Source organism: Felis catus, chromosome C1 (assembly GCF_018350175.1).
Source record: "Felis catus isolate Fca126 chromosome C1, F.catus_Fca126_mat1.0, whole genome shotgun sequence".
NCBI lineage: Eukaryota > Metazoa > Chordata > Mammalia > Carnivora > Felidae > Felis > Felis catus.
The window spans coordinates 38,539,204-38,559,478 of NC_058375.1; the positions used below are offsets into that span (position 1 = coordinate 38,539,204).

General features: G+C 45.9%; 1 protein-coding gene across 4 annotated transcripts in view; it reads right to left on the bottom strand.

Annotated features, from left to right (window-relative positions):
* Positions 1-20,275, bottom strand: part of LOC101099137 (AGBL carboxypeptidase 4) — a 1,457,496-nt gene that overhangs the window by 110,411 nt on the left and 1,326,810 nt on the right. For all 4 annotated transcript variants that reach the window (XM_023258671.2, XM_023258674.2, XM_023258670.2 and 1 more), the window contains exon 8: positions 14,698-14,812. In XM_023258671.2, coding sequence (XP_023114439.1) covers positions 14,698-14,812 — 115 coding nt within the window. The remainder of the gene's footprint in view (positions 1-14,697; positions 14,813-20,275) is intronic.

Genomic DNA, 20,275 nt, shown 5'->3' on the forward strand with positions numbered 1-20,275 from the left:
TTGTGTATGTATACACATCTTCTTATCCCTCCATCAATCGATGGACACGTGGGCTGTTTCTATATCTTGGCTATTGTAAATAATGCTGCTATAAATCTTATTATATGATTTTAAAGCATCAATGATTGGGCTTTATCTCCAAAGTTAGGGACTTGAAGGAAACACACATTACTGATAAAGTTAAAATACAAAGAAAACAAAATATTCTAGGAAAAGGATTGATACAGTTTTTAAAAGAAACACCAAATAGTCAAGGATTGCCAATATCTTAACATTAATTGCATGCATTTTTCAACATTCGAGATTTACATGGGACCCAATCTTTGCCTCTAGGAATTCTTAACTTGCTCTGAACTTTGAAGAAGGGATGGGAATTTGCCAAAAGTCAAGTCCTGAGAGAGCATTCCAGGCAGAGGGTGTGACATGTGCAGTCAGCGAAGTGAGTGGTTGGAAATTATACATATTTCTAACAGGCAACTAATGTATTATGCTTCTGTCCTTAACTAGGCTATAAGCACCAGGAGGGCAGGGCTGATGCAGCTCTTTCTCTTCAGTGGTTTCAGGACCCAAACCATCTGCCTAAAGACAGAGGAATGAACAAGGTGACCTCCAGATGTCGAGCTCTTACAGTATGATTGCCAATTTAGAGTTACTGAGTGTGAAATCCTGGATCTCTGTCTTCTTGGTGCTCTTCTATTCTGTTATTTATTTTTAACACAAAATTTCTGCATGAGCTCCAAGTCAGGACCCATGCCCTGACATAAATGGGGCTCTTTATGGTGCCAATGAGACACAATATTTGACATTGGGATCATTCTAGAAAATCCAGGGATGCCTGGGTGGCTCAGTCGGTTAGGTGTCCTATTTTGGCTCAGGTCATGATCTCATGGTTCATGAATTCGAGCCCCACATAGGGCTCTGTGCTGACAGCTCTTAGCCTGGAACCTGCTTCAGATTCTGTGTTTCCCTCTCTTTCTGCCCCTCCCCTGCTCATGCTCTGTTTCTCTCTCTCTCAAAAATAAACAAAAATTTAAAAAATAAAAAAAAAGAAAATCCAAATTTGTGGAAGTCAAATTTATATGTAACCATATAATGTATGCTTTTATTCTCTTGAGTTGGAGATACTCTTGACTATTTTTTTTTTTACTCTTTATTATCTTTTGTTTCTTCTTCCAAACTGTGAGCCCAGTGAGGGCAGGGACTATGTTTGTGTCATCTTGCCCACCTCCACTCCAACTTATCTACTACAGACCCAGGTGCAGAGAAGTTTCATTATATCTGTTGAATGAGTGAGTGAATGAACGAATGTATGAATGAATACCTCGAAGATGTGCAAAGTTTAGGTATTAAAGACATATTTTGAAAAGCATTTAAGTATCTGTTACAAGCTAGATGCTTTCACAATAACCAATTAAGGTAGGTATTATTAATCCTCATTTTATAAGTGAGCAAATAAAATCCAAGAGAGATTTGACCTTTAGGAGATCATTTGACAACTACTAGGATATAGATCTGGGATTTGAGCCAAGATCTTATGGATGCAAGGATGGTCTACAGTGACTTTTTGAGGTCCCCCCAGCCATGGGTAAGACTGTGTGATCTATGAAAGAGACCCCAAGCTACTCCTATCTGGTCTTCCTTTATTGGTCTCTTCCTCCTCTGCCCATAGTTCCAGAGAATATTATTCAAATGGCAAATAAATAGCTCCATCTTGTTAAGGGCATCATGCCCATCCTAGCTGTCATAACGGCAGCTAGAATGAGAGCAATGATTTTAATTCCCCTCCTTATGATTTCCTTTTCATCTCTAAAGGATAGAGAATAAGACAGCTTGGTGGCTCCAGATCAATCTCATCTGAGCACTGTGGGGCTATATGCTCCTGGAAGGGTGGCACTGACAGGCAGAGTGTACGAGCCACACATGCAATTGTCTCTCAAATGCAGCAGTTTTCCAGCATTACCAATGAGCTGGATTGGATTAAGTATATTTGCACCAAAAGCAAAATAAATATTGCTTTATTTAATGTCACTAAAAGGTTGGGATTCAATTGCCCTTGGCCTGAGGCACCTTCCAGCTGTATTGATTGGCCAGTGTCGGAATGCCAGGCAATCTGTCATCAACAGCTCCTGCAAAATGCTTAGCAGGTGGAGTGGGCTCTACTATGGTGGAGATGGAGGACAGTGGGCAGCGTCCTTTGTCCCAAACACAAAGGATAATTCTAATATATCCCACTCCCTATGATCACCACTAGGATATTTAAAGGATTTCCCTCACATTCCCTCTTAGACTATCACAACAAGGATGTGGCCTGGGCTATAAAGGTAAAGCAGAGGATGGATAAGAAAATACGTTCCGAGTTAGAAGGACTTGGGTTTGTGTCCCAGATCTACCACTGAGTAGTTTTGTGACCTTGGACAAATTCATCTGTTTTGCTCAAAGACCTGAAAGTACCAGGAGGGCAAGAAGTGCATCTATTTCATTTGCCATTGAGTATTTCATACTAGCACAGTGCCAGATACACAGCCAAACCTCCATTAAACTGTATGAATAGAGGTTCAGAAAGTGTAAGTAATTTGTCGTAGTCCAGAAAGGATAAGTGATACAGGCAAGACTTGAACCCAGTCCGCCAGCTCTAAAGCCTATATTCTTAGCTATCGCTCTATGCTCGATTTTTTAAATGTGTATTTATTTTGAGAGAGAGAAAGAGAGAGAGAGAGAGAGAGAGAGAGAGAGAGAGAGAGCACACGCACCTGCAAGAGGGGGAGGGGCAGAGAGAGAGGGAGAGAGAAAATCCCAAGCAGCCTGAGTAGCCAGCACTGAGCCCAGTGCAGGGCTCCATCTCAGGAACTGTGAGATCATGACCGGAGCCGAAATCAAGAGTTGGATGCTTAACTGACTGAGCCACCCAGGCGCCCCTCTCCCTATTCTCTTACCAGTCCTGGGAGTCAAGTCAGCACCCGAGTGAGGGGACTCATGTGAGGTGAGGGGTGGATGCAACATCCTTAATTTTTAAATGGGGAAACTGAATCTCAAGTGGAAGTTGACATGAAAAGTACCTTTATGCAAGTTGACAAAAGGTACCCCCTCCAAGTTAGCAAACAGGGGCCCCTTCCGAATGGGTGAAGTATGCTTGCTCTGGCCAGACATGTGGTTGGGAGCAGTCACAGTTGGCCTTGGCCCTTCACCAGGAGTCTTCGGGCAGTGCACAAATTGTGTGTGCATGTGAGGTGGTTCAGAACATTCCCAAGGTTCATAGCAGAGCTATAATGAGGTAGGACTTCCTATCTCCAAGGGTCAGCAAGATCTTTACCCTGTAATGGTGGCCTTTCTGGCAAGGTGGTGGGATCGGGAAAGGGAGTACTCAAACCACACCTGGAAAAGGGATCATCTTTAACCTTAAAATTCCTGTGCCCTTTCTCCCAGAACTTATTACTAGTGGATAAGGAGAAGCTTTGTTGGAGTGCCCTCTCCCTTCTCATGGAGAACATGTACTCTGGGGATTCAGCCTCCTCCCTCCAGTCTCCTGCTTGGCAGCAATACCAGGCTTGGGGCAGGGGCATTCCACATTGTGACTTAAAACAATTCTAGGGCTCCTGGGTGGCTCAGTTGGTTAAGCGTTGGACTCTTGGTTTTGCTCAGGTGATGATCTCATGGTTCATGAGTCTGAGCCCCACATTGGGTTCTGCGCTGACAGCACAGAGCCTGCTTTGGATCCTCTCTCTCCCTCTCTCTGCCCCTCCCCTGTTCCTGTGCGCGCGCTCTGTCTCTCTCTCTCTCAAAATAAATAAACTTAAAAAAATTATTAAAGAAAAAACAATTCTGAGAGCCAGTCACCAATTGGAAGGACCCAAGATTTCATAAAACCCTATCATCACATTTCAAAGACAGGGAAACAGAGGCCTAGGTCACATAGCTGTAAAAAGTAGAGCTTAAAGTTCATTCCAGAACCAATAGATTATTTTTCTCTCCATAAGAACACTGACAGGAGTCAAAAGAATCATTTAACAAGACCCAAGGGGGAACATTTTCTAAAGGAGTGCACTGGCTCTTGGGGCTAGGAATCATCTCTTTGAGTTTTTTAAGTGAGAAAGGGCAAAAGAAACGCAAAAGAGATGAAAAGTCCTTTAGGCCTTCACAAGCTCTGGGAGCAGGTGAGACCCCTGCCCACCTGGTCTGAGCCTGAAAAGTGGCTTAGTTTGCATGCAGACTCTGGAGCCACATTGCCTGGATAAGATCCTGCTTCGGCCACATATTAGCTGTGTGGCCTCTCTGTGGCTCAGCCCTCATCTACAAAATGTTGATCTTGCTACCTCAGAGGGCTGTTTTGAGGATTAAACGAGATCAGCCGTGGAAAATGTTGGAGACAACTGCCTGGTTTGAGATGAATGCCACACATATGTTAACTGGTCTTATAGTTTGGTCTTGGTATGACTGCCAGGGCCCTCCACAAATGGGTCCTCACTTATTCCTCCAGTTTCTTCAACCATGTCCCTAATCTGTATACCCCACAAGGCTTACACATTTTATATCCTAGGAACTAACTGCAAGAAGGTGCCCCTTCCTGTGGGCTGATGCAATTCCTCCAAGTCACAGGCTGATCAGGCCTAGGCTGCATGCCAGCCTCCACCTGCCTTCTTAGCTGGTGCCTTTGTGTGGTGTGTGAACCTACACTGTGGTCTGCAGCTGTGACCATGTGCACCAGCCATGTCAGACCACTTGGCATTCTCCAAGACTTTCTGCTCACTCAGGGCTCAGGCAGTAAGGTGGAAGCTAGGCACTGGGGCTTCAAGGCAGCTCCCTGGTTTTGACTCCTGGATCTCCTATATCTCAGGACCTTGGGCTAGTTGTTAACCACTTTATGTGCTTCCGTTTCCTTGTCTGTAATATGAGGATAATACAAGACCCTACCTTACAGGTTGAGGGGAACCTTACAGGTTGGGAGGAACCTCCCATTGCTTTCAGCCCCAACAGGGACTCTTGGTCTCCAGCAATAAGGAGAATGGCTTCATTTCCATCCCTTGTTTCCACTCCCCCAAGGGAGGCAATGAGACTTATCTGATTGGTCCCCTTGAGAAAAGGGGCAGAGCCTGTTGGCCCTGACTCTCCAGGCCTGGTTTGCTGGGATCAGTGACCCTTCTGGGAGGGACCTCCTCTCTGCCACATGGTATGCCTTCTGAGAGGCATCTCACCTTCTGCTTGGCTTGGGGCTGGTGGCGAAGTTGAACTTTGGGGTGAAGTAAAAGGAGGCCAATTTTAGCCACATAGATAAACCATGCCTTCCAAATCCTGATTTTACCAACAATAAACTTGTATTTTGACGCCTATCTTTATGATCCCTCAATCACCTTCTAAATTGGTAGAAGTAGGGAGAGAGTAGGAGCAGGAGTATGATGAGTTCCATCTTCAGTGGAAATAATACATAAAAACAGAACAGGGCCTGGTAGCTTGTATCAGTTCAATTAATGCTTGTATTGTTATCAACACTGTTATTACCTAACATGATTATTCCTCTGTTTTAGAACATGTTGACAATCTCCCCCCTGGTGAACTCCCCCTCATCCTTTGAGGCTCACCTCACCAACACCTCGTCCTTGAGGGCAAGCACAGGGCAAAGCCCACCCCAGTCCCCCAGTGCCTAGTATCAAGTGTGTGCTGTGACAACATCTGAGGGAAAGAAGGTGGGGAGGGGGAGGAACAGACAGAAAGAAGAAGGGGAAGAAATGATTGAGTGGACCAGGAAAGGCACAGGTGTGAGCAAGAGCAGGCCAGTTCAGGGCCCTGCAACGGCCCAGGAAGGTGAGGGGAGCGGATGGAGGATGTTAGCACAAGAGCAAGGTGGACAGTGGGAGATGAACCTGAGAAAGATGTTCCTGGACACTGCATGCCTTGAATACCAGGCTACGGGGTTTAGCTTCCTTCTAATGGTGAACAAGGAGCCACAGGAGGATTTTACATAGACAACTAACACTATTCAAGTGGTTTAAGAACTAAGACTAGAAATGACAAAGTTGTTGATTCTACTGTTTTGCTCCTCCAGAAACCCCAGCCACTCATTCTGGGTTACTGTCTCCTCAGAGGTCTGCCTTTGCCATAGAATCAATTATTACAATCAACTTGCTATCAACTCTAACTTTGAAATGCTATTCAGCTGCTTGCAGGGACAGAGATGGGGGGCTGCCTCCACAGACATCTAGCCATCTGGCCTTTTCTGTGGAACCTGGCTGGGAAGCTCATTTGAATAATTGGTTTTGGCGGTGTGCACTTGTGGGTTAGACACCTGATTACACTGCCAGCCCCAATGTCCTTTCAACCTCCTTAGAAACATCGCTCAGGTTACATAAAGCAGGAGAGAGTTTCTGGGAGGTGAGGCTCTGTCTGGTCCCTGTTGTCACTTGCACTTCATCTTGACTAACGATGGAACTCACTCACTGTGTGACCTTGAGCAAGTTACTTAGCCTCTCTGTGGCTTGGTCACTTCTTTGTTCAAAGAGAGAGTGACTCCTACCCTGTCTATGTCACAGGCTTCTTGTAAGGCTCTAAGAAAAGGTGGGGGAGTTGTGACCTAGAAGAAATGCAAGTGGAAAGATGTAAGTTAAGGAGAGCTCAATGTCAGGAAGCAATGTGCATGTGGGCTATATCAGGAGAAGTACGTCCCTGGAATTAGGCTTGTGATGGTCCCTTCCTACTCCTCCTCCACTAGCTAGCTCTATGAACTTACGGGACTTTCCTAATCTATCTATGCCTCAGTTTCCTCATCTGTAAGGTGAGAACAATGACAGAGTTGTTCTGAGAATTAAATGAAACACTACATGCAAAATGTCTAGAACAGTGGCAGGCCCAGGAGGTTCAACAGAGGTGAGGTGTTCATCATCACCATCACCATTATTATCATTGTCATCATCATAACTGTTCAGTTCTGGACACTAGGCCTCAAAGACAGACAACAACAAACATCTGGAGCTTGTTGAGAGGACAGCAGGAATTATAGGGAGAGGAGTGGATTTCAGATTACATATGAAAAGTCCCATGGCTTTGAGAACAGGAGTTGGCAGTGGTTGGAGCGGACAGTGGGGAGACGTGCAGACACACAGTCTTCAGATAGCTGAAGGGCTACCACGTAGAAGATGGACTAAAACAGAATAATCCTTCAGGGGTGAAGTGGAAGGGATGGGCTGGGGGGTTTAGCATGACCTTCTCCAAGAGTCCAAGCTGGCAGCTTGGTGATGTTTTGGAAGCCAGAGAACCACACCCAAGCCTGGAGGTGGATGAGAAGAGGGGGACCCAGCTGTCATTCAGGGACACTGCTGAGGAAGAGCATTGGACTAGAGGTCTCAGCTCCCATCCCACTCCAAGGCTTATGGTTCTGTGACAGAGCCACCAAATGGGGAGAGTGTGGCTGGGATGGGGAGGGAGGCACAGTGAGAAGGGGCCGGCAGCACCTCTTGGTGAGGTGGTCCTTGTAATGGGCCTCTGGTTTCCATTTCTAGCTTGATGAAAAGTGCACAGTTTTTATGCTGTCAAAGAACAAATAGAATATCCCCATGCACTTTACATTTTACACAGCTAATTCTGTGTTCTATCCTATTTTGGAAAGTTTAAAATGTTTCCTCCTTTGGATGCTGAGGTGGGCGAGGTCAACAAGTTATTATGTCTGTGCATGTGTATGTGTGTATGTGTGTATGTTGGGAATACCTTGTCTGGTATCACCCTCTGCCATGCTTAATGACACTTTGCTGTGCAAATCTCTTTTACTGTCTGTATCTGGTGAATTCCTATATAGCCTTCAAAAACCCTCCCTCGCCACTGGCAGTCAGAGGGAAGCACTGCCTGAGTTCAGGACACGATGTAGCAGGAGGTGACCTCCATAGTAGGCTAGGGTGGGACTGCCTGGATTCATAAACCTGCTCAGACCCTTCCTGCTGAGGCACCTGGGGCATGTTCCTGGCTGCCTCTGTGCCTCAACTTCCTTCTGTATTTAAAATGGGGCAGGGGCGCCTGGGTGGCTCAGTCGGTAAGCGTCCAACTTCAGCTCAGGTCATGATCTCGCGGTTCGTGAGTTCGAGCCCCACGTCGGGCTCTGTGCTGACAGCTCAGGGCCTGAAGCCTGCTTCAGATTCTGTGTCTCCCTCTCTCTCTGCCCCTACCCCACTCATACTCTATCTCTCTCTCAAAAATAAATAAACATTAAAAAAAATTTTTTAAATGGGGCAAAAGAAACAGACTCATAAATACAGAGAGCAAATTGGTGGCTGCCAGGGGTAGAAGATGGGCAAAACAGGTGAGGAGGATTGAGGGGAACCACATTCCAGTTATAAAATAAGTAAGTCCTGGAGATAAAGTACAGTATAGGGAATAAAATCAACAATTTATAATAACGTCTGGAGACAGATGTTAACGTCGGCTTATTGTAGCGAGCACTGAGTAACGTATACAACTGTCAAATCACCATGTTTACACCTGAAACTGATATTAATATTGTGTATCAACTGCACTTAATATGAATCCTTAAAAATGTTATTTTGAAATTACATTTTTATTGGAATTGTGTAAAAATCTTTCTCCTTTAGTTTTTGACCACTTTGAAAAAATTCCCTTGTGCATTAACTTTAGATGTCCTTTAGTTTTCTTTTTTGGTTTCCTAATAAGTTATTCAAGATTTTCTTACGGATTTCAGTGGTTCCTCATACAGTGATTGAATATTTCCCTACTGTGTTCTTTAGTTCTAGTATGTTATGTTTCGTTACATAAAAAATTTTCATGTGAAAAAGATGGGCTCTATCACTACCTCTGTCACAGGGCTGTTGCAAGTGTTAAATGAGATGATATGGCTAATGTACAGTGAGTAGGCACTTAGACATTACCTCTGTTATCTAGGCGTCCGTGGCATCACACACACACCCCTGTAATACAAACACAGGGCTTCTTATTGGCAAAGGCTGCCTCTGATTCCCATCTGCTTCCCTAAGGCCCAGCACAGGGCCTGACACTCAGCAGGCCCTCAATAAACTTTAGTTAAATTGGATTTATTGCACTGGAGCATCCTTTGTTATGTGAGATCACCAGGGCCAGGAGACATACTGTGGTGCGGGTCCACAGATGGGAGAAGCATCCATTTCCACCGCGGGGTCTGCAGTGGTGCCATGCTATGAAGCTGAATCATTTCGGCACCACCCAGAGGGGTTTGTTGCTCTCCCCCACCTCCACGTTCCCAAGAAGCACTGAGGTTTTCTGAAGATGAGAAATTTCATAGCATCCTGCTATCTTTTGGGTAACTGCGTATTTTATGATGACTAATAGGCAATTACTATGGTAATATTGCAATTCAGCATGTGTGAGGTTTGGGAAATGAGAAATTATGGGTAACTACTTTGGACTCATTTCTATGGTAACAAAAAGTAATTGTCATTAAATACCGGTTATACTGAGGCTGTACCTGGTAATTATAGATTTTTATGCCCAGAAACATAAATAAAACCAATAAATTTATTCAAAGGTCTATGACTGTTTACTTATACGTGGCTCTATGGAATACACAATGACAAGCACCTAATTAAGAAATGCAAACCCAACACAGAGTTCCATATTGTCATATGGAGATGGAGAGTTCTGTTTTTCAAATGCAAGGCAACTCATGCATTTCATATGCTCTAAAGAAATCAACCGCAGTGGGGTACAGGAGGGGGTGGGGCCTTCTTCTCCGCAAAGGGAGTGATGGGGAGAAGGAGGTGGCAGAGACTGTGTACAAATGTTGCAAGGGGCGTGGGCAGCCACATCTAACACAGGACATCGAGAATTGCCAACCCAGTGACTTGACTCGACTGGTGACCAACACAGCCCATCACCCCCTACCCCAATGGCCTTCCAATTGGGAGCTGCCTTGCAGCTTCTTGGCTTTATAATACCTGAAGTTACAAGATCCATCTCTCAAGACCTCTAGGCCCCAGATCTCCCAGAACCCTTCAAAGATGCTCACATGGCATCAGTAGTAGAACCATTCTTATTTTTTTTTAACTGTGGTAACATACACATGACATAAAATTTACAATCTTAATCATTTTTAAGTGTACATTTAAGTGGTATTAAGTACATTCATAATGCCATACTATCATCACCACTATCCATCTCCAAAAGTCCTTCTATTTTGTAAACCTGAAACTCTATACCGGTTAAACACTGATTCCCCATTCCCCCCTTTCCTCTAGCCCTTGGTAACCACCATTCCACTGTCTGTCTTTGTCATTTTGACTACTCTAAGTATTTCATATAAATGGAAACATACAGTATTTGGCTTTTTGTGACTGGCTTATTTCACATAGTATAATGTCCTCAAGTTCATCCATGGAGTAGCCATGCCATTTTTGACAAAGCCTCTGCCCAGTGCTTCTACTAAGTGATGGAAGATGCTTTCCACCTCATTATCTTCTTCCAAGAGGGCAGGGAGAAACTGAGACCAGTGGAGAGAAGTGTCTTACCCAAAGACAACAAGGCTCAGGAGAGTAGGGAACGTAAGACTGCCGGTTCTCTGCTTCTACCTCCAGCTTGAAAGGCAGAGGCCAAGCCTGGGAATGCAGTGTCACCATGTGACTTTGAACATGGTTCTTCACCTTTATATGCTCGGTTTCCCCTTTGCTCAAATGTATATAATAAAAACTGACTTTCTTTTCTCAAAGAGTTGTTGTAGAGATCAAATGTGGTTTTTAAGTGCATTTAAAAGTATAGTGTCCTGTACAGTAACATGTGGTTGCGAACCAGAGTTTGGTAAATCATAATAGCAGCTCATCATGGTATTCATGCCATCTCAGTGTAATGCGGTCAAGACAGTTGGGCTTAGGAGGCCATGCAGATGCAAGTGAAGGGTTGGGAGGGGATGGCATCCAGCCATAGCTACTCTGCACTGGGATTGTAGCTCTGTGCCGGGGCACTATTACTAAACACTGCTGTTGGGCTTATTTATTCACCCAGAAAATACACATCAGAGGCCCATTCTGTGCTGGGCACTCTGCCAGGCTTTGGGGACATAGGTAGACAAAGTCCTGACTTCATGGAGTCTGCAGTCTAGAGATGGAGACTGTCATTAAACGAATGGTCACATAAATCCCCGCACGATTACCAGCTGGGGCCAGGGCTATGAAAGGACAGTGCAGAGTGCCTAGAAAGAGCACAGTGGGAGGCCTGCTCTATCCTGGCAGCTCCGAGAAGGCCTTCCTGTGAGTTGGCATGAAATCTCAGATTGAACTGGAAAGCAGGCCAGTGTAAATGGAGCACAGTAAGTGAGACAGGACGTACAGTTGCCCTGTGTCACTGTTATACACCATTACATCGCTGCTATATTTTGACATCATCTATTGTGGCCGGCTCCTGTGCAGTATGAGTAGAGTATGGAGTAGAGTCTGTAAACTAGTGGAGGCCCTCCCTGCTCCTCCTGGAGGCCGCAGTCCAGGTGCAGATATGGCAGTCTGGTTAGTAAATGCCACCTTCCTCATAAAGAGCATTATCAGTCATGTGTAGCTGCCACCATTTGCAGTTAAATGCTAATTTACTATAAATACCATAGTATAGGTGTTTGTGTCATAAATATAATTTTACATGATTACATCTGTGAAAATCTCCTGCCTTTCCTTCCTAGATTGGATTATCTGTCTCTTTAATGTAGAAGAAGAAAAAGGGGGGAGGAGGAGGGGGAGGAGAAGGAGGGGGAGGAGGAGGGGGAGGGGGAGGAGGGGGAGAAGGACAACGACAGGCATGAGGGCAGGCCTGTCTCATTCTTCACACAGGGTCTGGCATGTCTGGTGCAGCCTCAGGGAGGAACACAGACCTGCATGTCTGCCTGCCTCTCACAGGCCACATGACCTAAGAGGGATTATTTCACTTCACTGAGGCTCAAGAGACTGAATATCCTGAGGGGATGTTAGGAGTGAAAGGGAGCAGGACAGAGGCAGCGATGTGGCCCTCCGTCTGTGTTCCAGCCGGTTTCCAACAATGTGATGAGTTCCTCTGAGGTCGGGCTCTGTTTACTGCCCTAGAATGCTGACAAGTGTCCTTCCCTCCCTCCCTCCCACCTTTCCTTCTGTACTCAAACTAATTTGAGTAGATTTTCATTATTTGCCAGCAGAGAAATCTCAGCAAGCACCCTCCTTCACCAACTTGTGTGAGGATTAAATGAGATAAGTGTATGAGTACTTGACATGGCACTGGGTGGGCAAGCAGAATTCTTGGAATGCTATTTCCCAAAATGAGTTTAATAAACCGTAACACCACTCGGGGCTGGGGAAGTGGCAGTGGAGGGGATGAGGGATGGAGGGGGAAACAAGTTTCCCCTAAAACACTTCCCCTAAAAGTGTTCCCTGACTTATCTTTGGAAACACCGGATACTATAACCCCTCTTAGATTCCTGTTGATTAGCATATTCAAAACTGAAAGATCTTATTATAAAAGAACACATTTAGTTGTGCTTAACTCTGTGTTTCCCAAACTTACTCAAACTCTGTGTTCCTTTCTCCCCTATAATGCTGAGGCATGTCCCCCAGGAAATGGGACACACTGCTGTAGTCAGGGAAGGCTGGTCTAGAGCACCTCTAAGGCACCTTGAAGCCCTCAATCTGGAGTCTTTATTATTATTTTTCACCTTCTCCAAACGTTTAGTAGTGAATTCTCATGACTGTTAGGCTCTTTGTTGCAACTCAGAGCTGTCTTAGCAACAGGATTAATGCCGGTGGTTGGGGATTTTCTCCAGCTCTTATAATAAGAAACACGTATTTTCACTAGGAAAACGTTGAGAGTTTAAACTTCAGTAGAGAACCATTTCTGAGGGTTGGCGCTCTTTTATCCTGAAATCCCCAAATCACAAAATCTAGAGCTTGAGGACGTACAGAAAGCATCTAGTTCCCCATCACCACCCCATTGGCCATCTGAAGCCCAGAGAGGGGAGACATTTTGGTCAAGGTCACAGACCTCTTTCCAACTTGCCATCCCTGGACAGCAGATGATGACATAAATAAGTGTGTAGAGTGGACAGTATTGACCTCTTTCTGACCACTGTCGCTCTTGTAATTAAACAGAAATGTTAACATAAATCAAATGGTCTTTCCACCACCATTATCACTAACAGTGCATTCTGTCCAGGGAAGGTGGAAAGGCATTGCTCTGAGGCCTGCAGCAAGCCATAAAACCTTCCAGTGCTAATGAACCATTGCTTGAGCCAATTAAGAGAGAAAGGAAAACTGTCTTTAATTAAGGCATCACATATCCCATGGGCTCTCTCTAACTTATACCCAGAGGTACTGCAAAGCCCCTCTGGACCCAGTTGCCATGCTTTTGGAAAGAGTAAATCAACTCTGTTTAAAATGGACCTGTCTGGGTATTTAAAAATTTGGGTTCTAATCTGAGCTGTACCACTGACCATGGGTAAATCCCATCTCATGTGTAGACCTTGGTTTCTTTATCAATAAAATCATCCTTTCCTTCACTCAAATTCATCAAATAGTTTTTGAGCATCTACTGTGGGCTTATCCCTGCTGCCCAGAATCAGGGACAAAAGGACCACTAAGGCTCAGTCCCTGTTCTTTGCTGGCTTGAAGGCCAGTGGAGTCCACACAATGGGGTAAGTCTTGTTCAACAACCAGGCCTGTGGGAGCTTAGAGAAGGGAGTAACTAATTCTGCCTGGGGGGTTGGGGAATGCTTTGCAGAAGAAGAGACATGAGCTGCATTGTGAAGAAGGGTTAATGAGTTAAAGAAGGGACAGCATGTCCTCAGCAGAGGGTGGCCTTGAGGAAGGTAAGGAATCAGGGACCAATAGGACATGTCTAGGGAACTAGGCTTTGCTTAGTGTGGCTAGAGCAACAGTTCTAAGAGTACAGGGTGGGAGGGGAGGCAGAAAGGAGGACAGACAGGCACCAGGTCACACAGAATGAATGTTACAAGTTGTGGGACTCACCCACTCTAAAGAGGTATAATGAGGGCAGTGAAGTTAGACAGCCAGTGGCTCATTGGCTGTGTGACTCTGGGCAAGCCTGTTGCCTCAACTGTCAAATAAGAATAATAACACTATCTCAGAGGATTCAATATTCTAGCAGATGACCCACCGGGCAGTGAAATTTTAGGCTATATAAATTATGGTGTTCATCCCAGAGAAAGAGAGTTCAAGGTCTGAGCACATGAGTGAGTGTGGGGCTGGCTGGTATGCCCACATCTGAGAAAAATGCTGTTCAGATGACCTGGGATGCCACTCTCCTTCATTAATGATCTCCAAAAAGAAACACAGAATCAAAATAGTCATCACTGTAACCACCATATGATACTCTGCAAAGCACATTTGTCTCCACCATTTCTTTTGATTCTCCCCAGTACCCTGCCAGGTATGTGATCATTGCCTTCATTATGCAAGAGAAACTGAGCATCAGACTGGAAAGCAAATTCCCCAAGGTTACATGGGAAGTAGGTGCCAAAACTGATTCTAACTTTCTTGATTCCGGGTCTAGTGAACTGACCAGAAAACCCCAGCAAGTTACCTCAGGTGGCTGTGCATGAAACATCCAAGGCTCATTAGCCACATTCTCAAAAGCTAGGGTGAGACTTCCTCTAATGAACTCATGGGTAGTAGGAAAATTCTTTCTCAAAAATATATTCCCCTTTTCTCCTTGCTTCCGTCCCACCATCCTGTGACTGCCAGCTTCCAAGCATTCTCCCCTGCCCCTTACCTGTAATTGCCTAAGTAGACTCCATCTGGGTTGAGCATTGGTGCAATCTTGAAGACCAGGTGTTCCCGGAGGACACGGGCAATAGGGTGCTGGCTTATGAGGAAGTCAATGATCCCTAGGGAAAGAAAAGCATCTGGGTTAACCTCGAAGTGTTTCAAGAGGGAGGAGCACATTTTACCCAGCTTGGAAGCAGTAAAAGCTCGAAAGGTGAATTTTGACCTGTGTTGTCAACCATCGTGGGTATGTGGCTATGGATTAGGTGTTGCCTGGAAAATTTTACAAATATATCTCTGTTTCCAAGAGACAGTTCCAAACATAATGTTGAAGCCCATGGGCAGAAGGGAGAGCACATTTCCTGCTGCATAGCCCATGAGAGCTTCTAAGAAAAGAGTATTTGAGTTATGCCTTGGAGGGCCTGGGTTTTGACAGACAGAGATGAGGGAGAGGCAGGATAACCCTAAACAATGAATTAAGAGATGCTCTCCAATGGCTAAGTGTTGATATTGGATTGGATGATTATGTGTTCAGGGACTCAGGGATCTAAACCCTCCTGTTGCTGAGGCAGAGAGAAGGGATTTGGTTGAAGTCACATGAAGAGAGAAAGGCTTCTTCAATGTCCCTACTCTGCCCCTTTCCACTTTGAGGGCCCTCTGTTCACAGACTCTAGGGCTGGCTGTCCTTGCTGATTCTCACCGGCACCAATACCACTTGCCTTCAGGTCACCAAATTTAGGAAAGTTGAATTCTCCATGACTGTACCCCCTCAATCAGGCAGTCCCCAAGTCTCTTCCTTGAATCTAGCAAATCTGCTCTTCATCTCCATCCCTCTGCTGCTCGTCTGTTCTAGGCCACCACCACATCTGGCCTAAATGACTGCAAACACTTTTGGAATGTGCCCTCAACAGTGTAGCTAAAGGGATCCTCCTGAAGTGCGAATCTGAGCCTCTCACTGCCCTTGCTGACTTCCTTCTGGTGATGGTCTGCATAGCCAGACAGGAGAGGGGCTCAGGAAACAAACAACCTGAGTCCTCATGCCTCCCTTTTCTCCTCCACATTTCTATCCCTTCTTCAGAGACCTGCAAAAAAATAGGCAAAATGGAGCTCTGGCATTCCATGAAATGACTGTAGAGCTGGAGAATGGTAGGGAAGTGCACGACCCTCCCAAGGTGTAGAAGGGAACTCCTTTCCTGCTGGAGAGAGAAGGAAAGGCATCAAGCAGAAAGAGGCTTTGAACTGGGCCCTGAAAGATAAGTATGTTTTGACAGACAGACAGGAGGAAGCAGCAGGGTAACTAAGAACGATCCATGTGCCAGCGGTAGGCACTTAGCTCCTGGAATGATAAATGGCTCCACAGCATACCCTAACTCTGCTGTGACCAGTGAGCGACATCTCAGGCTTTTCATTAGGCCAGGGCTCAGAATCCATCGGCAGCCGAAAGCCAGTTGGACATCATTTACTTCTCCACCGACGCGGCAGTAGACCAGATGCCCTAATTTATTTGTTGGTCTTCATATTAAAGCTGCAGTTTGCCAGTAAACAGGCAGGGTAATGATACCAGGTGCCCTTGTTAGGGGCTAATAATTGCTTAATCTGTCCACTAATTGACCCCAGCTCCCGGGGCAGCCCTCCATCAAGGAGCCAGCCTGCACTCAGGGCCTGGCCATGCTGCCTCAGAGAATGGCAGAGAATGGCTTCTGGAAATGGAGTAGCTCATCGTGATCCATCCTCCTTCACAGATGAGCAGATTAATTGGGCTGCCAATTAGGCAGCTAATAAAAGGATGAGAGAAAACAAAGCCAGGCCAGGAGCTGCAGCCACCCAGAGCTCCCTCTCCCACAGTGAGTGTGGGGCAAGGAGAGGAGAGGTTTCAGACTCCTCTCTTGGCTTGAGGTCAGATACAGTTCAACAGGGAATGCTGAATCATTCCCATAGATCAGGAAGTTGGTAGGCGAGCCTTTGCAAGTAGAGAGGAATATGAGGAGAAATAGTGGAGAAAGTAAGAGCTCAGAAGAAACGCCACCCCCAGCCACAGGCCAAAAGCATTGCATAGACTGAGAAAGCAGAAGGACCTGGACACCTGCGTTCAAACCCTAACTGGTTATTAGCTGGAGAAGCTGCCAGCTCTCTCTGCCCAGTTTCCTCATCTTGATACAGGGATTATAATACTCAGTCTGGAAGGCTACTATGTGAATGGGCTAAAGTGCCTGTACTTTAACTGCCTGACACAGAACCTGAAAATTGGGCTTTACTAAAGATTGAGAGGCAACGAGGGGAGAAAAAACAGAATGGAATTTGAAACTGAGGGTCCTGGTCTGTGAGGTTTGCCAGCTATGGGATCTGGGAATAAGGATGCCAAATTGAAGAAGCCAACAAACCAGCTGTCTGAGAACTTGGGTTCTAGTTGTGGCTCAGTTACTGGCTGAGTTTTACAAAGTCTGCAGCCTACTCTCATCTTTAAAGTTAGGAGAAAGAAGTTGGTAATTCTCAAGGACACTTTCCACACTGGCAGTCTGTAATTCCATCTTTTTCTTCCTCTCCCCCAAAGTAGAAGGATCTTCATCTATCAAGTGAGGAGAATAATCTCCCTCCTGCCAGGAGACACAATCAACCTCCTTAGATCAATCTTTGTTCCTTTGGTAAACAAGTTTGCTGGGTCCTTTCCCTTGAACTCATTTAATCAGGAAGGTGGAAGAAAGCAGGACAACAGGAGGGCTGGAGGCTTGAGGGCCTGAGGTAGAGGCAGAAAAAGTGATAGATGATCTGAAATTACAGCCAGGTCACAGAGATCACTGCTCTGGGCCAACCTTGGCCTGGTCATGATGAACCTCGCCGTTCAACCCCAACTGGCCATTCATTGTTATTTCTCCTAGTGTACTTAGTTCAGGGCAGGGTACACAGAAGGTGCCTAATAAATACCCTTTAGGAGACTGGCCCCAGGTATTCATTTAACCTTGACAGAGTACAGGGTTAACTGAACTGAAAATCACTCGGGGCTATGTCCGTGCTATAAGCCTGTATTCCAAGATACATAAGTGGTTCCTGTCATAGAAGGTGCATGGTAGGCGAGAAACACCCACTCTGGTGACTGGCAAAGGCTCAGGTGGGAACAGTCCAAGGAGCCATGAGGACCCAGAGGGCCTGGGAAGGGACTATGGAAAAGGGAGATGTAAAGGATGAGTAGAATGAGCCGGATGAAGGGATGCCAGGAGAAGGTGCTCCAGGCAGCGGGGTCCTGCATAAAGGATAGGAGGTGAGGAAGAAGATGGCCTGGCTTCATGATTAAAGGCATAGACTCTGAAACTGGACTACCTGGGTTTGAATAGCTGTGTGGCCCAACCTCTTGGTTGCTCAGTTCCTCATCAGATAAGGAGAGAATAAAATTACCTTGTAAGTTATTGTGGGGATCTCAGTGAGCTAATAGCAAAGGGTCTGGCACATAAGAAACTTACATGTATGTTGTCTGAATCATTGCTCCTACTTGGTTTGGCTGACGCTGTGGGGATGAGAGGGTGTTGAGATAGAAAGGGAAGAGGTGAACAGGGACTTGCCAGTCCAGCTGAAGGATATGAAAGACACAGGAGACCACTGCCAAGTACAGGGGCAGATCTGGGCTCTCCCAGCTGCCGCAAGGAATGCGGTTTGGGAGGAAGGAATAACGGAGGTCTCAATGACCTGAAGGTGGACAGGGTGGAGGTTGGGGGGCAGACATAGCCGATAGCCAGCAAACATAGAGTCTTGCAGTCAGGAGCCAGGGTCTGACATGGTGTTGACCTGCAGAGGCTCTGCAGTGACCAAGGCCCAGAAAGTTGTGAGGATGCAGCAGGTGTAGGGGAAGGAATGTGCATACATGATGATACCAATGATGAGATTATTTGTCTACCATCCCCAAGAGCATCAGAACTCTTCACTGAAATTACACACTCCTGGGGAAAGATGATACCAAAATGACTGAGATTAAGCTTCTGGCCCCTGGCAGAATGGGGCCTCAAAATGGAAAGTAAGTTCAGTTACAGAAAAATAGGGAAAATTATGTTTCCTCTGCCTCTGAGGTTTGGTGATTGAGATTTGCACCTGCTGTTTGTCTTTCTTCCCTCCAGACTGTGAACTCCAAGATGGCAAGGACAGGTCTACCTCTTTGCCACTATTTTGTCAGTGTCTAGCTCAGTGCTAGGAATAAAGATGGACCAGTGATGGGCACTGTATGTTCATTAGCTGGATTGACCTGTAATTTTATTGGCTCCATTTACAGATAGAAAAACAAAGTCAGGGTGGTGACATCATTTGCTGAACATCTCACAGGGGCCTAGATGGGATGCAGATCCAGTTCTACTGGCTTCAAAATGGTGCCCTTTCCACTAAGGCAATATGGAAGAGTCAGGAGGCTATTTGCATGTGATTTGTAGAATGAGTTGCATATATGCATATATGCATATAGAGAGTTCCATGTGAGGTTTATTGTTGCTGTTCTCTACTAAGAGGCAATATGTTGCAGTGGGAAAAGTCCAGGCTTCAAGCAAGATAGTTGGGGGTCTCTGCTGGACCCAGAGTCCAGAGTGTGGGTCACATGATAGCAGCCACTCCAGGCCTTTTCCTGACCTGGCACCAGGCCCCTGTCTACCCTAAGCTGGGTCCATGGGCCCCAAATTATGGAATCAGAGGGAGTCTGGCCTTGAAGAACCTGAAATTCACAGTCTTGGTTCTTACCATCCAACCCCTACCTCTGCTCATTTCACAGATGAAAAGATAAGCTCAGGGAAGTGAAAGGCCCATGACAACCCCTTAGTGGATCTGGTGTTTCACTTATAATATGAGGCTGTCAGGGATAGAGAGAGAGAGAGAGGGGGGGGAGAAGAGGGAGAATAGGTGAGGGATAGAGGTGGGAAGAAAACAGTGGGGGAGGGGAGGGAGAAAGCGGCAAAGGTGACCACTTCACTGGAGGAAACAGTAGGTTGGGCTTGGTCCTGGTGGTCCTGGTGGTTGTGAGTGGTGTGTGTGTGTGTGTGTGTGTGTGTGTGTGTGTGTGTATAACTCTTCCATCTTCTTATCACCTGAGGGTAACCCTGAAGAATAAACTGCCCGAGGGAAGGCCAGCTCTATCTCCATAGTCTAGGCCCTGGTGGGTACCTTAGCACCTTGGCAGCAGAGCTCACGAATCCTCACAGCAGCCCCTTGAGTGGTCCCAACAACCCCAGGAAGCATCCATGAAAGAACATTCACTCTACCAGAAATCAGACACCTGAGGTCTAGTTCAGGCCAAACCTCTGACTTGCGATACAGTCTTACTGGTGCAGAAATGAGGAGGGTTCAGCTAACGGCTCTCTCAGGAAAGCAGCAAGGAAGGTGGAGTGGCACACACAACACAGGAATGACACCCCAAGGGGTTTGGGTGCCCTGTGAGGGTTAGAAGAACCATACTTGGCACCTGCAAGTGCTCCATTAGTAACACCTATTTAGTGCTTATTGTATTGCAGACACTGTCCTAAATATTTTATGGGTATTAACTCATTTAATCTGCACAACAACCATATGAGGTAGGACGTCTATCATTATTTCCCTTCCCAGATAAGGGAACTGAGTCA